Here is a 21,108-nt window from a genome sequence, read left to right as displayed (position 1 = left end):
ACCACTAAACTGTACACTCAGTATAAAAGTAAACAATACTGATTTAAACTTAAGTTTTTTTTTTTTTTTTAAAGTCACTGTAATCAGTCATTCTGATAAAAAGTGAATTTGAAATGAGAGTGATGTGGAAAAAATTAAATTTTGGGAGATCTCAGAGATGCAAAATTTAAATTCCTAATCTACCCATGCTAGCTATAACTTTGGACAACTTATAGAACTTCTGTGGATTCCATTTTCCTCACATATAAAGAGGAAATTGAAATATTATCCTTACAGTGTAGTTCTAAGGATTTAAAGTTGCAATACACATGGAATACCTAGCATAGTATCTGCCTGGCATAAAAGCAGTACTTAGTATATTAGAATTCCCTTCCTACCTTAGAAGAATAAAAGATCTCCCATATTTTTGGACAGGCAGAATAAATATTGACAATGACCATACTACCAAAGGCACTTTACAGATTTAATGCAATTCCTATTAAAAGATCAGTGATGTTCTTCATGGAACTGGAAAAAGCAATCATGAAATTCATTTGGAAAAATAAAGAAGCCCACAATAATCAAAGCAATCCTTAGTGAGAAAAGTGATGCAGGAAGCATCACAATATCAGACCTGAAATTACACTACAGAGCTATTCTAACAAAAATGGCATGGTATTGGCACCAAAACAGACATGAAGACCAGTGGTACAGAATAGAACACACAGAGACAAACCCACATAAACATAGTTATCTCATACTAGACAAAGGCACTATAAACATACATTGGAGAAAAAAACTCTTTAATAAATGATGCTGAAAAAATTGGAAATCCATATGTAGCAAAACACAATTAAACCCCTATCACTCACCCTGCACAAAACTCAACTCAAAGTGGTCAAGGACTTAGGCATTAGACAAGAGACCTGTGCCTACTAGAAGAAAAAGTAGGCCCAACTCTCCATCGTCAGCTTAGGAACTGAATACCTCAACAAGACTTCTAAAGTGCAAGAAACAAAATGAAAAATCTATAAATGGAATGGTATCAAACTATAATGCTTCTTTACAGCAAAAGAAACAACAATGTGAAGAGAGAGCCTAAAGAATGGGAGAAAATCTTTGCCGCCTGCACCACAGAGCTGCACAAAAAGCTCAAAAAGCTTAACACCAGGGGCTGGGGTTATAGCTCTGTGGTACAGCACTTGTCTAGCATGTGTGAGGCACTGGGTTCGATCCTCAGCACACACAAAAAAAATTTAATTAATTAATCAAATAAAGATAATGTGTCCATCTACAACTAAAAAGAAATTTTTTTAAACAAAAAACTTAATATACACACACAAAAAAAACCCTATCAATACTGGACAAAGGAACTGAAAATGCACTTTACAGAATAAAAAATACAAATGGTCAACAAATATATGAAAAAATGTTCAACATCCCTAGCAATTAGAGAAATGCAAATTAAAACCACACTGAGATTTCATCTCACTCAAGTCAGAATTATCAAGAACACAAGTAACAAGATGGGGATATAGCTCAGTTGGTAGAGTGCTCGACTCACATGCACAAGGCCCTGGGTTCAATCCCTAGCAATACACACACACACACACACACACACACACACACACACACACACGCACACACACACAAATATTGGCAAGAATGTGGGGGAAAAAGGTACACTCATACATTGATAGTAGAACTGCAAATTTGTGCAACCACTCAACAGTATGGAGATTCCTCAGAAAACCTGTATTGGAACCACCATTTGACCCAATCATCCTACTCCTCGGTTTTTAATTAAGGACTTCAAATCAGCATACTACAGTGACACAGCCATGTCAATGTTTATAGAAGCTCAATTCACAACAGCTAAGCTATGGAACCAATGTAGGTACCATTCAGTAGATGAATGGATAAAGAAAATGTGGCATATATACACAATGGAATATTACTCAGCCACAAAGAAGAATGGAATTATGGCATTTGCTGGTAAGTGGATGGAACTAAAGAATATCATGCTAAGTTATATAAGCCAATCCCCCAAAAATAAAAGCTAAATGTTCTGATATTTGGATGCTAACTCCCAAAAAGTGGAGGAAGGGAAGAATAGAAGTTCACTGGATTAAACAAAGAGGAATGAGGGCTGGGGATGTGGCTCAAGTGGTAGCACGCTCGCCTAGCATGCGTGAGGCACTGAATTCAATTCTCAGCACCACATAAAAAATGTAAAAATATTGTGTCCACCAAAAAAATAAAATAAAATAAAAAATAAATATAAAAAAAAAAACAAAGGGGAACGAAGGGGATGGAAGGGGGATGGGATTAGGAAAAACAGTACGATGAATTAGATATAACTTTCATATGTTCATGTATGAATACACAACCAGTGTAATTCTACATCATGTACAACCACAAAAATTGGAAGTTATACTTCTTGTATGTACAGTATCAAAATACATTCTACTGTTACATATAACTAAACAGAACAAATTAAAAATAAAATAAGGGGCTGGGGCTGTTGCTCAGTAGTAGAGCATTTGCCTAGCACTGGGTTCAATAAAAATTATTGGTTCGATACTCAGCACCACATAAAAATGGATAAATAAAGGCACTGTGTTCATCTACAGCTAAAAAAAATTTTTTTAAATAAAATATTAAGTCTGATTTTTCATTGTAGGCAAGCTGTTTTCTTCAGTGTATATTATTTACAGTAGTATTTCCTTATTTTTCATTCTTAAAATTTAAAAAAACTTGAAAAGACTTAAAGTTGGCTTTAGTTTTTTCAAGCTTAGATTTAAATCAAGCTTAAAAAAATTTTTGTCGGGCTGGGTTTATGGCTCAGTGGTAGTGCGCTTGTCTGGCATGTGTAAGGCACGGGGGTTCGATCCTTAGCGCCACATAAAAATAAATAAATAAAGGTATCATGTCTATCTACAATTTAAAAAAGAAGAAATTTTTGTCAACATTATCTTTTAATACCTTTCTTCATTATATTGGTTTTAGGAACACTAACTGTTCCTCTGATTTTATTTCAGTGTTCTCATCTATCATGTCAATTTTATTTTATTTTATTTATTTTTTTTTTTTTTAAAGAGAGAGTGAGAGAGAGAGGGGGACAGAGAGAGAGAGAGAAAGAATTTTAACATTTATTTATTTTTTCTTAGTTCTTGGCGGACACAACATCTTTGTTGGTATGTGGTGCTGCTGAGGATCGAACCCAGGCCGCACGCATGCTAGGCGAGCGCGCTACCGCTTGAGCCACATCCCCAGCCCCCTCATGTCAATTTTAATTGGCAAAATTTATCACAAATTTTCTTTCATACTACTCTCAATTTTCTTCTGGGTATACTCTGTTTTTTAGTTCTTGTAATGAAGTTTTTAAAATCTTACATTACTTATTTCTTAAATTTTTAAATTCACCAATCTCCCTTTCAACTCCTGTTTCTCATCAACTCATTTCAGTCCATTATCTTATCTTTCCTTGTTATATAACTATCCCCTTGGCTTTTATAAAATGTGCTAGTCCATTGATTGTTATTAAAATTAATTTCTGTTCCCTACAGAAAATCTTTTCCAGACTATGTTTTCCCATCTGGATGCTAAGTACAATGTTCTTTTCCTATTTTGTGGCAGAAACTTTTCTTTAGCTGACATGAGATTAACCAAGATCCAATATTGTTATTAAGGTAGAATGGATGCTTCTTTACTGACTAGTACTGGTTGCTCCTTAATTCCTCATTCAGATTTTATGCTGAGGCTTAGTTATTACCAATCTAGTGATTTAGGAATAGATTTTGTTTTGGAATAATTTCCCTTTTGTATTTGAAATAAACTACCACATATCAGGCAAAGCTTTTTGTTAGATTCAGCTCTCTATACTTGAAATTTCTTATAGTGCTGTTTTCCTACTGTGTCAGGAAGAACACACCCCACATACTGTATATTTTTTGCCTAGTACAGGTACTTCCTGGTTCCTCCAAATGTAGCTACTTTTGAAATCTATGACTCCTCTGACTCCTCACAGTAAAATGGATTCCAAGTGGTATACTGTCTATTGGTTCCAGGCCCGCCCTATCTCTTCTTCACCTCTCAGTGTAATTACCCAAGTTCTATGACCCTGATTATTTTCCTCCAAGTGAGACTTCTAAATAAGGTACCAGGTCTTCCTACATTACCCATAAATAGTATACCCAGCAGAAATTCCTGGGCCTTGCATGCTATCCTTATATAGTGTCAGAGTCAAATCAATTTAATTACTTTTTAGAATTACCAGATTATTGTGAGGAAGGAGAAGAAAGATTTTCAGATATCTGTACTCAAGTTCCCATATTACATGGGATTAATTCTGGTGAATTTTGAGCTTTCCTTCATTAGTTTTCTAGTAATCTTTAGGCCATTAGGAGAATTTCTCTCTGTTGAAGACACTGGTAGATTCTACTACTGTATAAAAAAGTAACTTATTACAACATTAACACTTTAAATAAGAATTAGTCACAATGAATGTGGTATAAGAGGAAAAAAAAGAAATCAACCCCTAGAAATAATTCCTATTAAAAGTACAATGACTTTTATTATCTGTTGTAAATACAACAGATAACTACAACAGATAATACCAGTGAGTACAAGATGGTTTATCCAGTTTATCAATGTCTGAAGAAGTCAACAGCATTACTGCATGGCTCTATAGTAATAACTAACTCTTATAATGATGAGCCTAAAGCAATTCAAAATCTTAAATAAAATGATATAATTAACATAGCTTATGATGAAAGCTTACTACAGAAGTGTCTACTTCTTTTAGAACTAATATCCAAAGATAGGAATAGCCACTCTAACAGACCAAACATCTGCTAGAACAATATCTACTCCCTATTGATCAAACAATAGATAAGCAAATAAACAAACCTTTCATTTCCTACACATATAGCATCTCCTAGAGTACATTCCAGGCTTAGTCTGTTATTTTCCTGCACATGACAAAAAAATTATTGGTCTTAATAAATTACTTTATGTAGTTGCTATTAGTGATATTTAATAATAATAATACAGAAGAACAAAATGTCATGTAAATAGGTCAAAGAAACAAATGTCATCAACATTTTTATATCAAGGTTAAAAAAGGAAGTTACCCTCAAAGTCCTTCTTATCACACAAAGCTGTTACTAGGTATTTTTAGCAAGAGATCTCTGGCTCTTCAAATGACTTTTTAAATTTAAAATAATTAAATCTTGTTCCTCTACTCCCCTCTCTCTCCTTCATCAAAAAGCAGATGAGTTAAAAACAACAACCACCACCAAAAAAAAACATATACACAGTGCTAGGGATGTAGCTAGAGGTAGAGTATGTGTTTTTGCCTGCTCAAGGTCCTGGGTTTGATCCCTAGCACCAAAAATGCCCCCAAACTAAAAAAAAAAAAAACACCTGATAGTACTGCTTTGAAGTGCCAAAACTAACATAAATAACAAATGGATCAATCTGCTTTTCTATATTTTTAAAAATCTATTAAAAGTAGCAAACACATGTGAATTAATCTAATACAAACTGCTTCTTAGAACAATGATGATAAAGATTCAAAGGCACTGCCATCTTAAAAATTCTCCAAATCACTGAAAAATAGAGCAAAATTATTTACTTAGCTGTACCTGTTCATCTCTTTGTCTCCATTCTTGCCAATTTTCTTCACGTGAATCCTTCTGTACTGTGTTTGACAGTGAAAGCTCATGTTGCGTGTTACAAATGGCATGGGAGGATTTCTGAGGAATTTTCTTAAAAGCAAGATTCCTGAGCTATAAAACAAACACAAAATATCTTATATCCTGATTAATGATTTTTTTAATTTAAAAAGATTTTTTTTTACTTCGCTACTCATTGTGGTAACTCACAAAACAAAAATAATTTGTGTTTAATTAAAAATTGTTTTAATTTAATTTTTTGAGACAGTCTTGCCCAAGCTGGCCTTGAATTCCTGAGTTCAAGTGATCTTCCTGCCTCAGACTCCTGAGCATCTGGGACCATAGGTATGGGTCAGCATGACTGACTAATTTAAGGTGATTTACTTTTTTATTTTTCTTGCAGTGCTGGGGATTGAACCCAGGGCCTAGCACATGCTAGACAAGCTCTGCACCACTAAACTACACCCCCATTCATTATCTGTGTTTTTTTAATAATCTTTGTAAATTGAAATGTAATTCAAATCTTTGTGATTTCAAATGTTGGTAGTTACAGATAAAATGACTAAGTGAAAATAGATTTATTCTATATTATCACAGTTTTAATGATTCTTCTTTACTGAAGAGAAGTATACTGGGTAGAAAACAGTAAAATAATCATGCTTTGAAAATGTAAAACAATACAGTTCAAAATACAATTTTAAAATTTAAATAAATGGCCTTTTGAATTGCATATGCAAGATTCTAGGGACAGGAAAAAAAGGCATTTAAAAATGTTCACTACATTTGACTTCAAGTACTCATAAATTTACATCCATCAATTCAAGTAATATTTATTGAGTACCCAAGGATCAGGTACTATGAATACCCAGGTAAACGAGACAGTAGCTGCCCTTATGATGCTGTCTCTAAGAAAACAATTGTTACCTCATTTGCTTCATTCTGTTGCTGTTCTTTCTTTTTTCTTCTTTTCTCTCTCTTTTTCTCATTTGTAGTTGATTTGCTTCCCAAAGTTTGAGCCTTTCCAGTATTCCGACCTTTGCCTTTTCCAGGCTCAGAATCAGAACCACTGCCACTATCCACTTGTAACAGCGCAAAACGAGAGGCAGTAGTGGGAACAGAACTAAGTACTGCTGAGGCCATGATAAAGATTTTTCTCTTAAAATACTTCTATCAAGAATAATTCCTGTAGGAAGACAAAAGCATAAAATATATGTACACACATTTTTCCTGATGTCATAGTAATATTTGGATTTAAACCCACAGTCCCACTGGCAATAACATACTTTTTAAAAAATATCTTTATTTATTTATTTTTTTTTAATGTGGTGCTGAGGATTGAACCCAGTACCGTGTAAGTACGAGGCAAGCGCTCTGCCACTGAGCTGTAACCCCAGTCCACACACTTTTTAACTTAAGTTAATAATATAAAATTATACAAAAGAAAAATGATATATTGATATTTCCCAGATAACCATTGTAATATGTGTCCATTTTTCCATCTAGGAATTTTAAAAAATAATTTTTCATCCCATTTAAATATTGATGTAATATATACACTTTAGTGAAAAATATTCTAAATCAACATGGTTTATAATGGAAAAGGAGAAATATAATTTTTTACCGTACACAAAGATCATTAGTCCAGCTACATGTTTACCCTCAACTTTCAAGTAAATTTAAAAAGGCATAAAGAAGAACATTAATATGTTGAAAATACTTAAATTCAAAACATTTGATTCAAGAGACAATGGCTTAGAATTGAGAGCAAAATAAAGAGCTTCAATTCCCTCTACAACAAAAATTTCAAGGGCTGGGGATGTGGCTCAAGCGGTAGCACACTCGCCTGGCATGCGTGCCGCCCGGGTTCGACCCTCAGCACCACATACCAACAAAGATGTTGTGTCCGCCGAAAACTAAAAAATAAATATTAAAAATTCTCTCTCTCTCCTCTCTTTCTCTTTTAAAAAAAAATTTCAAAACTGGCTTTCACATTAGCTTTTAGTTTACCAATCTCTGTGCACCCTACTAATCCAAGCAAAGGTAGGTGTAGTTTTATTTAGTGTTGTTAGCATTTCAAGAAACTTTTATTTAGACTTGGAAGGAATAAAGGCCCCCTAGTAAATTTCTAAGACAAATTACTTAGTTTTACAAATATAGTAAATGCAATTTACATTGATTAAATGACTTGCCTAAAATCATTCTAAAACTTAGTGGGAGAGTCAGGACCAGAAGAACCTTGATTTGCTGAAGCTTACCTTTTCCTTCTCTCTCTCCCCCCCCCAACCACGCAGCCCCAGCTACCCCACCACTTTTTTGAGGTGCTTGGATTTGAACCCATGCCAAGCATATGCTATTCCACTATACAGTCCCAGCATAGATTCTTTTAGTAGATTATGCAACTCAAAAATTTGTTATTTTAAAATAGGTATACAAAAATTTAAGTATTCAGTCTTTTAAAACATGAATGCTCAAAGTACCAAGCAACTTAATGTCAATCAACCCCTATGCCTCTCCCTAATAGCATTTTTCTACTGCCACCATCCATATAACTACCATTTTGATTTTTGTGTTTATTTATTTGCTTTCCTTATACTTGTATCATATCTAGCTTGAGTCACAGTGTTCATATCTGAACTAGCTGCTGTCATTCCACTTTGTTACACATCTATTTCTTATTACTCACAAGTCACTAGTCTACTGTTCAATATGAGAGAGGATTATGCTGAGGTGACTATTAGGAGGTAAGAATCACTGATGTCCATTTTGAAAGCTAACCACACACTCTAATTTGTATGTTTTCAGGAGAGAACAAAAATAAGCATATATTATTAAATCTTTCATCTTAAGAACCCAGAAAAATATTTGGAAATCTTTAAATTTTCTTCAATATAATAAAGAAAATCTTGAGAGCTGATATTTGAAGATGTGCTGTAGCAGTCATTAAATCAAATATTTTTATTCTAATGCCATATAAAGACCCACACTGTTCCTGTATCCAGAAATATGTAAGTCAAGAGAAAACACCACAATATACAGAGACGACACCACACTGATATATTATGACATATCTGTAGGAAAGGCTTAAACCTTTCCTACAAGTATGAGATAAGGTCTTCATAAATTATTACAAGGGAGAAAATATTAAAAAATTAAAAAGAAATTCGAGACTCAAAAACACTGTGGAAAAAAATAATTCTGCTTCAACTTCAACATGTCTTATTAAAATTATCCTACATAAAGTTTTAGTTGCTTTTAGCACTCTAGGTACATACAATAAGCCCACCCAACTGTTCAACTACCACTAGATTTAATTTTAACAGGGTTAAAAATTGCAAGAGGCAGCTCTATTAGTGCTTACAAATATTCAGAATTATATATCACTTTCCTGTTAAATCCAGGAATGAACACATGACTTACTTTGGCCAATGAAATATAAGCTTTAAAAAGCTTTAAGTTGGTGGTTCACAGTGTTCCCTTTTCCCTGCTTCTGTGATTGTGAAAGCATATATTGAGATGGAGTCACCAATGGCCAGATGTGATAGAGTCAAACTACAATGAACAAAAGCACCCTTACTAACCAGTAATGGACAGTAGCTTGAGCAAGAAAGCAAGTTTTCAGATTTTCAGGTTGTCACTGCAGTATAACCTAGTTTTAGTATAATTTAATTTTTTTTCCATTCTAGAAACTATATCAAAATTGTGAATTTTGTATTTGGGTTGCTCTGCATGAGTTAAATGTTCATAAATGTCTACTCTAAGACAATTATCCAAAGCTCACAGAAATCTTCCTTCTGTGATACAAGGCAGTTTCCTTAACCAGTGTATTCTCAGTTTCCTTCAGACCTTCAGGCAGCCAAGGAAAACCCTGGAAAGACACAGCCTCTGCGCTAGTCACCTTCTGATGCAAAGAGCCTCACCTGGTAGTTGCCAGTAGGTAGCTCAGTTGTGTTAATTGTCACAAGGGAAATGCTCCAAACCCTATCTACTTAATCAGGTAACTGCAGAATGCACTTCTGCTTCATGGTAGCCAAGGCCTATTGGAGAGTTTATGTTCCAGGTGCTCAAACATCAAGGACATGGTTACAAGGAATAGAAGGAAGGAACAGGGGAGCCAAAAATCTCCTAGTGAGCAAACTTGGGTCCTAATTCTCTATGTTGATATCTTCCCCATTTAGTAGTGGTATGATCTCTTAGTATAAAATCTAGTTGCAAGGTGACTGCTCAAACAATGCATATACTTTCTGACCATTAGTTTGTCATTATTTTAAAATCAGAAAATCCAATTGAACTTGAAATCTTCTCATTTTATCACAAGAAACTTCAAGTTATGTTTTTATAAAACACCTTTTAGATTCTTTAAAAACAATTTCAACTCTTATAAATCACTGAATTATTAAGGCAACAAAAAGTTTGTTTTTATTATCTACTCAAAACTTTAATGGAGACTCAGAAGAAATCATAATTTAAAAGTCTAAAATCATGAACTGTATATTTTATTAAATATATATGAACTGTATATTTTATTAAATAAACTAAAATTTAAGATTTTATATTTACAGAAGCAATCAGCATTGTCTCATTAGAAATCTGGAAAAGATTTTAAAATTTTAAAAATATAACTAAGAATGTATGACTCTTATTGCAAAAAGGGTTTTGAAACTTAAACGAACATCTACCCCATCTAGAAACCAAGACTTTAATCTTTTTGAAAAGTTCATAGGCATTAGCATTGAATAATAGTTTAGCAGCCAGGCACTACCTAAAATCAAAAGTCCTAAAGAGGACACCTAAGGTACCTAAGATGACACCTAAGCAAAACATCAATTTACCTGAAATCCAAGAATCACAGGACAATCTTAAACAATGGCACACAGTATATAAATAAAATGTTTCCCAAATGAGTGAAAAGAAATAAAAGAAAAAGAAAGCATTAGAATAAAGACTGTTACCTGAGGAAAAAACAAATGATAAACACTTGAAAGGCAAAATTATTTTTCTGGGAAATATATACCAGGCTCAACAACCAAAGTGTTAAAAACACATTAGCTGGTAAAGGGTAATACGTAAAAGGAGAAATTTGCAGTTAAAGGGATAGGAATGATATAACTAGAAAGGCTCAAACTTGTGCTTCATGCTCTAGTTTAAAAGATAAATAGACAACTCATCTTCTCTCTCAAAGCTATGAAAAAAATCACCATGTCAAAATCCATCCTAATCAGTACTTCAGAAGTTGTAGAGAGGGAAAGGTAAATTTTAGATAAAATAAATATAACTTAATATACAAATAAATTCCCATTTCTAAATGAGTGTATTATCAATTCACATACCAAAAAGAACAAAGAAATGCATGAGCTTACTCATTAGGCTTCCTTTCCTTTCTATACTTTTCACTATTTCTCCAAAAAGTTCAACAATGATCATATTACTTTTGTATGAAAAAAACAAACAAAAAAAAAAGAAAGAAAAAGAAAATCCTCTCATCTCTGTAAGGGAAAATTATCATGTACATCCAAATTGAAAAAGATAAGCATAGTGTAATAAATGCAATATTGATTTTCTTGCCTTGTGTAAAACTTAGAAAGGGCAACTATAGGTCAGAATTGACAATGAGATGCCTTCAGTTCTTTATGTTAATAATGCAAAAGTCAAATGATAGAGATCAACTGTCAAAGACAAATTATGCCCAGTGGCTCAGGAGGCTGAGACAGGAGGATTGTGAGTTCAAAAGCCAGCCTCAGGAAAAGCAAGTTGCTTAGCAACTTAGTGAGACCTCGTCTTTAAATAAAATACAAAATAGGGCTGGGGATGTGGCTCAGTGCTCAAGTGCCCCTGAGTTCAATTCCTGGTACCCTGTAACCCCACCAAAAAAAAAAAAAAAAAAAAGATTAATTATGTTACAAACTTTAAGAGAATATTATCTTCATTAACAAATTTTTAAGATTTTAAAAAGAGCTGTCATATAATTTAGGAATTCTTTTGTTATTTTTTTTAAATACCTAAGGATCATGAAGATATCAGGCTTTTTAAAGGTACCATATTTCAGGGCTTGACAAAGGCTAACATTCTTCAGTCTATCTTAAACTGCATCTCCACCTCTAGTTATATCTAAAAGATATTAGGATAGATTCAAATACAGCTCTTATCCCTCCTCTATTTTCTTTCTCTTTTCAACACACTTAGTCTTTAAAATTCAGATACTTAGGGGCTGGAGTTGTAGCTCAGTGGTATAGAACTTGCCTAGCATGTGTGAGGCACTGGGTTCGATCATCAGCACCACATAAAATAAAATAAATGTATAGTGTCCATGTACAACTAAAAAAAAACATTTTTAAAAATTCAGATACTTACATGCTTATTTACATATTCCTATTTAATGGGACATATATTGCAAATTTTTAGCAGATCTCCCCTAAGCCACTATGTTGGTCTACAAATATGACACCTCATATATATTAAATAGATATTTACATATTACTAAAAATATTATAAAATCGGGTTTTTGGTCAAGATATTTAATGATTATTTTGTATTTTCCCCTTGTTCCCTTTGAGTCTCATTTTAAAATTAATTTCAGGGCTGGGGATGCAGCTCAGTTGCAAAGCACTTGCCTAATATACACAAAGCCTGTCTGATCCTCAGCACTACAAAACCAAAAACCAAAAAATAAATCTTTCCTCTAAAAAATAAATTTTTTTTTTCAAGGCTAATGTAAGAAATTGAAGGAAGACAAAAGACATTCACAAATCATTTTAAAAACAGAAATGTTTCGGGTAAAAACTCAAAAGAAATAAATTCATAATTTTAAATATGCATCCATCATATATAAATGTATCTTATTATTTTATTATTGTCTATAATTTAATTATAAGTAGTAAAAACTATTAATTTCTACAAAAGTGATTTCAATAATGTCAAAAGTATAAATAAGTCTACATTTTGTATTCAGGATCCTAAAACTATTTGAATTACTAAACTATTTGACTTACTAAATATTGTGGCATATGTTAGGGCTTTCTATAGCAATTCTCCTTTTTTTTTTAATAGGTACTCCAGGAAAACCAACTATTTAGAATTTCCTAAGGACAAGTTTACTTATTCCTGTCTATACACTATTTTCTTTACCTAAATGCCCTCCATCTCTTCCACTTAAAAAGTTTCTAGGGCTGGGGAAGAAGCTCGGTGGTACAGAATTTGCCTAACATGTTCATAGCCCTGAGTTCAATCCCTAGTGCCACAAAAACAAACAAAAAAACATTTCTATTTATTCCTCAAAATCTGCTCAGTTGCTAACATCTCTATGAAGCACTGTCTAACCTGCCCTTCAAGTTAATAATTCCCTCTTCTATAATATTTCCATACACTACAATTATTTGGACTCCTATAAAATTATCTACTGTGCCTACCCCCTTATGGTCCTGATATCAACATTCTGAACAAGAGTTTCTTCTTCCTATTCCTAACAAAATATCACAGAACCTAGCACATAGAAGATAAATTTGTTGAATTTAGTGGTTTTGCAAGTTTATATTCCCTAAGAACAATTACTTATGAGTGGTTTTGCAAGTTTATATTCCCTAAGAACAATTACCTATGCAAAGCATACTACAGATCATCCTCTATTCACACAATACCAGTGTAAATTAACAACGATTATTAGCAGTTCAAAGTGTTTCATTAGGATAAATGCCTTTCTACCAATTAATCGTCACCACAACTAATTTTGTTTAGAAAACATATTTGTATAGGATGCATATTTGGTATTAAAGTATTTCATTAAAAGAATAAGGACTCATCACATACTTAAGTAAACTGTTTTCTAAAAATGAACACCCTAAACTACAAGCAGCAGGATTTCTAAATAGCTGGTTTTCTCATACTTAATAGAAGTTTGGAGGACCACTGCCATTATGACATTATCCCTGTAGACTATGACCTCACAAAAGATCTCCCAGTTCAGGTTATCACAATTAAGGCATTTCAAAGCTGATTTTATTTTTCAGAAAAATCTTTAGAAGATGAAAGACACTCATCTTCTACTAGCACTATCAACCAGTTAGCCTGATCAAAAACAGAGATATAATGTAGATGCCAATTAGTATGGCCTTTTTTAAATGCAACTTAAATTTAAAAACAAACAAACTGACAGGCTTGGGGTGTAGTTCAGTAGCAGAGTACTTGTCTAGCATATTCAGGCCCTAAGTGTGATTCTTAGCAACAATAAATAAGTAAATAAAGCACAAAATGAGATGACGCTCAGTATCATTGATTTAACACCTGGTGAACTATGTTATTACATGTTCTATTCCTCAACACAAACAGCAGCTTTCACTTTGGGTTCTTAAAAACTAAGGTTCACATTCAAGTCTCAATTGCATATTAAAACTCTGTTCATAACACACTTACTGCAAACAATGTAAACCCTTGAGAGTATGCCTCAAACTCCACATTTTTCCTCATAGTTAAGTATAGCCTCCACTTTCCAACATGAGCACCTAATTTCTGAGCACTGAGAAATCTAGCAATAAGTACAAGGGGGTACTGAGTGAAGGCCCAAGGGATTCTCCCATGAATAAAATATATGTACTTTCATTTGCCCACAATGTTCTTTTCATCAATTTCTAGGTTTTTGTTCTTACTCTGTAGAGTTGACGCCATGAGATAGGAATCTTACAGATAAGTTTATTGTGACCACTTATGAAAATTAAGAATATCTCATTAAGTAGAACTTGATACTACCAACTTGGAACAAAATTGTTGAGGGAAAAGCTAGATTTCTATAAAGATTTTAATATATATACTCATGTATATAAATTAGTTGTAGTTGGACACAATACTTTTATTTATTTCTTTATTATGTGGTGCTGAGTTTTAAACCCAGGGCCTCGCATGTGCTAGGCCAGCGCTCTACAGCTGAGGCACAACACCAGCCATCTATATTTTTAATACAGTATTCTAAGTTGCCATAAGGTTTCTCAAATATTTTTATGGCTACAAGCCAAATTTATTAAACTGATGATTCTGGTTGCAATCACCAGCACATTGATTAAATAAACAGGCAATGCTACATGTTGTAGGAAAAACGTCCCTAGCTTTTTTTGTATAAGAAAGTCATTTTCATTAGTCCTTCTAATGAAGCCAATGAAGCCATTAGTTCCTCCTCAATTGAAAAATGAGGTTAAAGAATGGGAAAAGGGGATGAAGAATAAAGGCATTTAATGTAATTCACTATTTTTGTCATTGTTGTTCAATATTTTCTTAAATATTTTAACTTGTAGGTAAACACAATACCTTTATTTATTTTTTTATGTGGTGCTGAGGATCGAATCTGGTGCCTCGCACGTGCAAAGAAAGCGCTCCACCGCTGAGCTACAGCCCTAGCCCATACTGCTCAATTTTCAACACCCTAAATGCTGAAATCCACAAAAATTTTGGAAGGCAATTTCAAAAAAATAACGGAAAAAAATTAAATTCTGCTAATTTACTTTTCAATAGCTGGCGGGAAGGAGGAGGAGCACTATGTTCAAAAAGTAATTCACTATACCTCATTCATGAATGAAAGCCAATTTCACCCATAGGCTGTTAACCGATGCTCCAAAACTTACTCGCAAAGTACAGAGAAAGAACTGGGGCTAGGCGAGACCTAACTCGGGCAAAGACGCGGCTCCAAAACCTGAAAGGGAGAAAACAACGAGTCAGGTCGTGGCTCCAGAAATTTCTGAGCGCTTGGCTCTCGAGGAGGGAGGGCGGCTGCGGGCGACGGGGAGGGGGCGGTGGCACCTGTCACTTGACGGTCCCCAGGGGTTCCTGGAGGCACAACCACTGTCCCAGCGTTGGGGCCTGGGGTCGGGCGCAGGTTCCTTCCCGCCGCCCCCGAGCCCTGCGTCAAGCTTCGGGCCGCGGCCCTTCCCGGGGAGCGGCCCTCCCGCGCCCTCTGCCCAGCGCCTCTACGCAGTGGGGCCCACTGCTCCAAGCCAAGTCCCCACCGTGAGTGCGGGAGAGAAAAGCGGTCAGGCCGTCACAACCGCCGCAGGGGCTCCAGAGAGGACCCTCGCCAGGCGGGCCCGCCTCCGCGTACTCACCGGGCCTCCCGGCCGCCGGCTCGGCCCTCCTCTCCCTCCTTCTCCCCAGTCGCCGCCACAGCTCCCGGGCGGCCGCACTAGGCGTTGGGACCCGGCTGGGTCAAGTGTCGGGAGGGGCGAGGGAGGGCTCGTGCCTGGGAGGGGTCGCGCGTCGACCCGCGGGCTGGCGGGACGCTGGGCACTAACGGGTCCCGGGGCGCCGGGGCCGGCTGGGCGGACCGCGGCGGTGAGCGCGGCTGCAGGCTGCGGTGAGGGGCGGGGAGAGCGCGGCTGTGAGCAAGCGAGCGAGCAAGCGAAGGGCGGGAGGGGAGCCGGGTGGTGGGGGCGGCGTGAGAGCGCGGGCCGGGGGCGGGGCCTGGCGCGCCTGCCGCCTAGCGCTGGGGTTTGTTTATTTTCACGGTGGGTCGCGGCGCTAACGCTGGATAGAGGTTCACCAGTGACGTGAGCGCCCCGAGTTGGGGGAGAGGACCAGAACCACCTGCTGGAGAAGGGGAGCTACGGGGGCCGGGCAGGGTCCAAACGTCTCAAGTAGGCGGCGCCGCCGCGGTCTTCGGGGTCACTGGGAAGAGAAGCGCTCTCACAGAGTGGGTGGAAGGAGGAAGGCCTCCCTGGAGGATTGGCTCCAGCCCACTCCCCCGCAGCCTCTCTTGTGGAGGGCTCTTAGGGACCCCAGTGGAAAAAGGATGTAGGATCTGGTGGCTTTGGTTACCAGTGCCTCCGGGATGACCTCCTGTTAGTGAAGTAGGAAAGGTGCTGCAAGTCCAGATTCAAATAGCAATTCTGCATCTGTAAGGCAAATAACGTTGCTCGTTTTTCTGTAGAGTTACACAGCACTTTCATGTTGTTTCTCTAAATATTCTTCAGGTAGTAGTGGTCTAATTTTACAAGCAAACTCAAGTGACAGACCCAGAGCTTCACAGCTAAATGACAGGGTTGGAACCCAGCTGTACTCACTTCCCATTCTGATTCCACTGCATGACATTATTTAAACAACTCCCCACACACAGGCAAGGCTTAGATGCTTCGGGGCTACAGAGGGGAGCTAAAGATGTTCTTGCCCTCTAAGATCAAGGACTAAAACAAAGATTAAAAAAAAAGTTATATTAAAAGACAAACTATGATAGGGGTCATGTGAAAAAAACAAATAATACTGCATAGGATCAAAGAACTCATACACCATCTGGGGGACCAGGAAAGAAAGGCAGTATGAAGGAGGTATTTCGGATCGACTTTGAAGGAGGTGGAGAAGAGTTTACAGCATGAACATGAGAACATCTATAGAGGCCAAAGAAAGTTGTGTTCCAAAAAGAGCAAAGACTCGGGGTATGTAAAAAAGTGACAAAGAACGGGGCTGCAGATGAGTGGTGGGTAAATTTGTATTTAATTCAGTATTTTGAGTTTTCATGGTTTAAGAGGTTGGGGGAAGAAAAGGAAGGCGTTTTCTTTATTGGATTTAAAAGGGCATGGTTGAGAGATGATTAACTAGAGGTAGCAAGAGAAATCAGAAGTTTGAGTTTGCAGATAATTGTAAGAGACAGAAAAAGGTATAACTGTAAGAGAAAAGGTACAACTGGAAAAGAAAGGAGCAAGAGCTGCTTTTTGAGAAAAAGACAATCACTTTAGATTTGGATATTTTAAGGGTTTGAACTGCTTTCAAGGCAGCCACATAGATACAGATACTATGAAGTTAGAAATAAAGGTTTTGCAATATGGGAAAAAATACTAAAAACTAGAGAATAGATTAGAAAGTAATAGGCCTAGCAGTGATATCACTGAGAGAAAAGGGCAGACTCTTGGCAAAAATCTTCCTTAGACTATTGCTACTCAAAGTGTGAGCAATAGCCCGTCATCATTGGCATCATTAAGGTGTTCATTAGAAACAGAATCTCAGGCCTCAATTCAGACCTGCTCAATTTGCATCTTCAATTTAACAAGAACCCCAAGAGATTTGTGCCACATCAAAGTTTGAAAAGCTCTGATCTAGATGAGAGAAGCCAACAGAGAAGGGGAAGGAGGAAGTGGGAGGAGAACCAGGGTAATGTAGAACCATCAAAGCAGGGTAAATTGGAGTTTCACAAAAAGAAGGGCAGGAAAGAGTGTTGATGAACAATATCCAAAACCACTACAGTTAGAAAGCACAAGAAAAGGCGGCATGTGTGCATTTTGTGATTAGGTGGTATGGTCTTCAAATTGTTCTAATTGAAGGCCTGGAAACTTCAACTTTCTGATCAGGGATCTCTAGGGGCACAGTTTCCCTCAGTACCCACATATGTGGATTATATTGAAGTTACTGACTAGATTAGGTGATGGGAGAAATTCTCTTTTAATTGCTTCTATTTTCTCAGTGAGATAAGGAGCAAGGTCATTTTGGCAGATGGCTGGTTGTTAATCACAATTTATTTTCCCCTTCTTGGTAAATACAGTAAATAAATAAAATGTGAGAGAAGTAAAATAGGAATCCATGAGTATAGGAGAGTGAACTGATGAGGAAACATACTAAGGTATCCAGGCACTACTAAGGGCTCCCTTCAGTGAGTGGTCATAAATTTATAGTGAGACTAGTGAACTGGTTATGCATTTCTATCCAGCCATGTTTATTTACACATGTGAGGGTACTACTAGACCATAACCAGGACTGAGATTTGATCAGGGAAATGTAATGGGGAGAGAAGGGCAAATGTAGTGGACAGTAAAAGCAAAAGAGGCATTGTAATTTCAAGTGTGGTAAGAAGATTGATGGAAATGGGTTACAGAGAAAAGATGGTAGGATATCTAGATTGGTGTTTTTGATCAGGTTGAACTTTAGGTTCTAGAGACCAGCTGGAGAGTGGGAGGCTTGAAATTTAAATTAGAAGAAGGGCTGTAGTTATCAGAAAAATCTGGGTTTAGGGTATGATCAAAAGAATTAGTAACTAAGTGCTATAGTTTGGATCTTCAGTGTCTCCTAAAGGCCCACGTGTTAAAGGCTTGGTACCCAGCATGCAGTATTAGGAAGTCACTGCAGTGTGCTCATGAAAGGAATAGTGGAACCCCAGCCCCCTCCTCAAGTTCTCTTTTACTTCCTGGCTATGAGGTAGAATGATTTTGGGTTTTGTTCCCCAGCATGATGTGCTGCCTGACTACAGGTCCAAAAGCAGTGGTGCCAGTCATGGACTAGAACCTCCAAAACTGTGAACCAAAACAGTTGATTTCTTTATACGTTGATTATCTCAGTTGAACATCCTCATAGTTTTATGTATCATTTATATACAATCATGCACCAGGTAACATGTTGGTCTACAATGGACCACACATGGGGCAGTGGTCCCATAAGATTATATTGCCTATAGATATCATAGCTGTCTTAGTTTGTGGAATTATACTTTATAACATTTACACAATGGCTAAGCCACCTAATGATGCATTTCTCAGAACATACCCCTATCATTAAGCAACACATGGCCATATACACCCCTGACACACACACACGTACACACACATCTCACAAAGAATTGCCACAAGAGTACTTACTAGTCTTGGAGAGAATAATAGTGATCCTGGTACTAAACTCTTCAGTGAGTAGTTGAATTATTTCAATTAGGGTGTTGAAGGTTATCAGTGGTTCAATATGATAAACTCTTGCGGATATTATATTTCATTTAAACAGGTATTCATAAGTTTTAGGTTGCTAATATAAGATTTGTAATTGCTTCTCTGACCTCTCAAATTACAGATGGTAACTGCTTTCCTTTACAGGAGAATTCCTATCTGTCTGTGATATAAATCCAACGCATGCCAAATTTCCTAGTCTGAATGATTGTGCTTTAAAATTTGTCACAGATCACTCTATTTCAAATAGATAACTTCACAGTGATGCTTTGCCACATCGACTGATGCCCTGAAAATGTTCAAAATCTGATGTTTATAGTTTAAGATAATAATAAATAGATGTTGGTTAAGACTGGAAAAATTGAAAATAAATAAGGTCACCTGTAACAGTGAATATGATGTACCATGTTACATAGCATGAAGGCTCTGGAGTGGGCTGCCAGGGATTGAATCACAGCACTCAACTCAGTTATTATGAGGATAACACTTGTACTAGATAAAATATATATAAACATTTTAAGGACTGTGTAGCATACATAAGCATTAGGTTAAAGTTAGGTTAGTTAAGAATTAAATATAAGAACAATACTAAAGGAATTACTTATAACTATACTTGATTTTTCCTACTTAGAAAATGTTCATTATATCCATGTTAAGATCCAATGATGGGCTGGGGCTGTAGCTCAGTGGCAGAGTACTTGCCTAGTCCATCTGAGGCACTGGGTTCAATCCTTAGCACCACATTTAAAAAAAAAGCAAATAAAGTCATGCTGTCCATTTACAACTATAAAATTTTTTAAAAAATCCAATGGTAAGGAGACTTCTAGTTAAAAATAGAGCCTATTTTTTCTAAAAATAGAAAAACACACTTTTCTCCAATTACTTCTCATTAAAATATCAGATGAACCCCAATATTATGTATATCTATAATAAATAAGATAAATTTTTAAATGACAGTTAAGGAAACAAATATATAAACCTATAAAGATGGAGCAAATAAGGAAAGAGAGCCCTGCTAAAGAAGGATGTCAACAAACCTTAAGAACGCAGAAAACAGACGGATAAGTGAAAACTGACATATGAAAGTTGAGAAAGTTAATACCTAAGCTTTTGGAAAGAGGCACAACCAACCAGAAGTTCATGGCACTGAACTCTGAAAAGGCTCTGAAACTGGGGCTGCCATACTTTTGAAAGCAGAGGGATAATGAGACTGAAAATAATTGTTGTAAAGGTTTTGAAGAGCAGTGAGACTCCCTTCCATATTCTCTGCTCTATTCTGTGCTGCCCAAACTCAGCAGAAGAATGGTGGTTTTCTTTCTGGACAAGTTGACTCAGAGCTCCTCTAAACACCAGAGCTGAGGGATAAGAATGCCCTATTACACTGAAAAGCAGAGTTAAGTGAGATTGTGCATACTGAATTATGAGACAAACCCGTTCACCTTCATTCCCAAATCCAGAATGGGTTCCTGACAAGAAATTGGAAACTTCTTCTTAGGGAATATTATCATTTGGATAATTGTTCTCTAAAGGCCTTTGTGTTAAAGGCTTAGTTACCCAGGTGGTGTTCTTGGGAGGCAGTTGCACTTTTAAGAGGTCTTCAGGTCTCTGGGAGCTTGCCATTGTAGGGAATAGTGGAACTTTCCTGACTTTTGCTTCCTGGCTACAAGGTAAGTGGGTTTTCTCCACCATGTACTCTAATGATGCGCTGCCACACCACAGACTCAAAGTAAGGAGGCCACTCAATCAGATTGGAACCTCCAAAACTGTGAACCAAAATAAACTTT

General features: G+C 36.5%; 2 protein-coding genes across 4 annotated transcripts in view; one reads left to right on the top strand and one right to left on the bottom strand.

Annotated features, from left to right (window-relative positions):
* Gkap1 (G kinase anchoring protein 1) overlaps positions 1-15,875 on the bottom strand; it is a 56,937-nt gene extending 41,062 nt beyond the window's left edge. For 2 of the 3 annotated variants that reach the window (XM_005340912.3, XM_005340913.3), the window contains exons 1-4: positions 15,737-15,875; positions 15,199-15,327; positions 6,582-6,840; positions 5,628-5,771 (exon numbers count right to left, since the gene is read on the bottom strand). In XM_005340912.3, coding sequence (XP_005340969.1) covers positions 5,628-5,771; positions 6,582-6,797 — 360 coding nt within the window. In that variant the 5' untranslated portion in view covers positions 6,798-6,840; positions 15,199-15,327; positions 15,737-15,875. The remainder of the gene's footprint in view (positions 1-5,627; positions 5,772-6,581; positions 6,841-15,198; positions 15,328-15,736) is intronic. The other variant, XM_013365498.4, reaches the window with a different exon arrangement.
* The window catches only part of LOC120889777 (uncharacterized), a 50,535-nt gene continuing 39,089 nt past the window's right edge, over positions 9,663-21,108 (top strand). Inside the window, exons 1-2 of the mRNA XM_078044966.1 lie at positions 9,663-9,782; positions 15,291-17,059. Of these exons, the coding sequence (XP_077901092.1) occupies positions 9,663-9,782; positions 15,291-16,181 (1,011 nt within the window). The 3' untranslated portion in view covers positions 16,182-17,059. The remainder of the gene's footprint in view (positions 9,783-15,290; positions 17,060-21,108) is intronic.

This window comes from Ictidomys tridecemlineatus, chromosome 4 (genome assembly GCF_052094955.1).
Source record: "Ictidomys tridecemlineatus isolate mIctTri1 chromosome 4, mIctTri1.hap1, whole genome shotgun sequence".
In the NCBI taxonomy this organism is placed as follows: domain Eukaryota; kingdom Metazoa; phylum Chordata; class Mammalia; order Rodentia; family Sciuridae; genus Ictidomys; species Ictidomys tridecemlineatus.
Note: the sequence above shows the minus strand (reverse complement) of the source record. Positions and strands in the feature narration are given on the sequence as shown.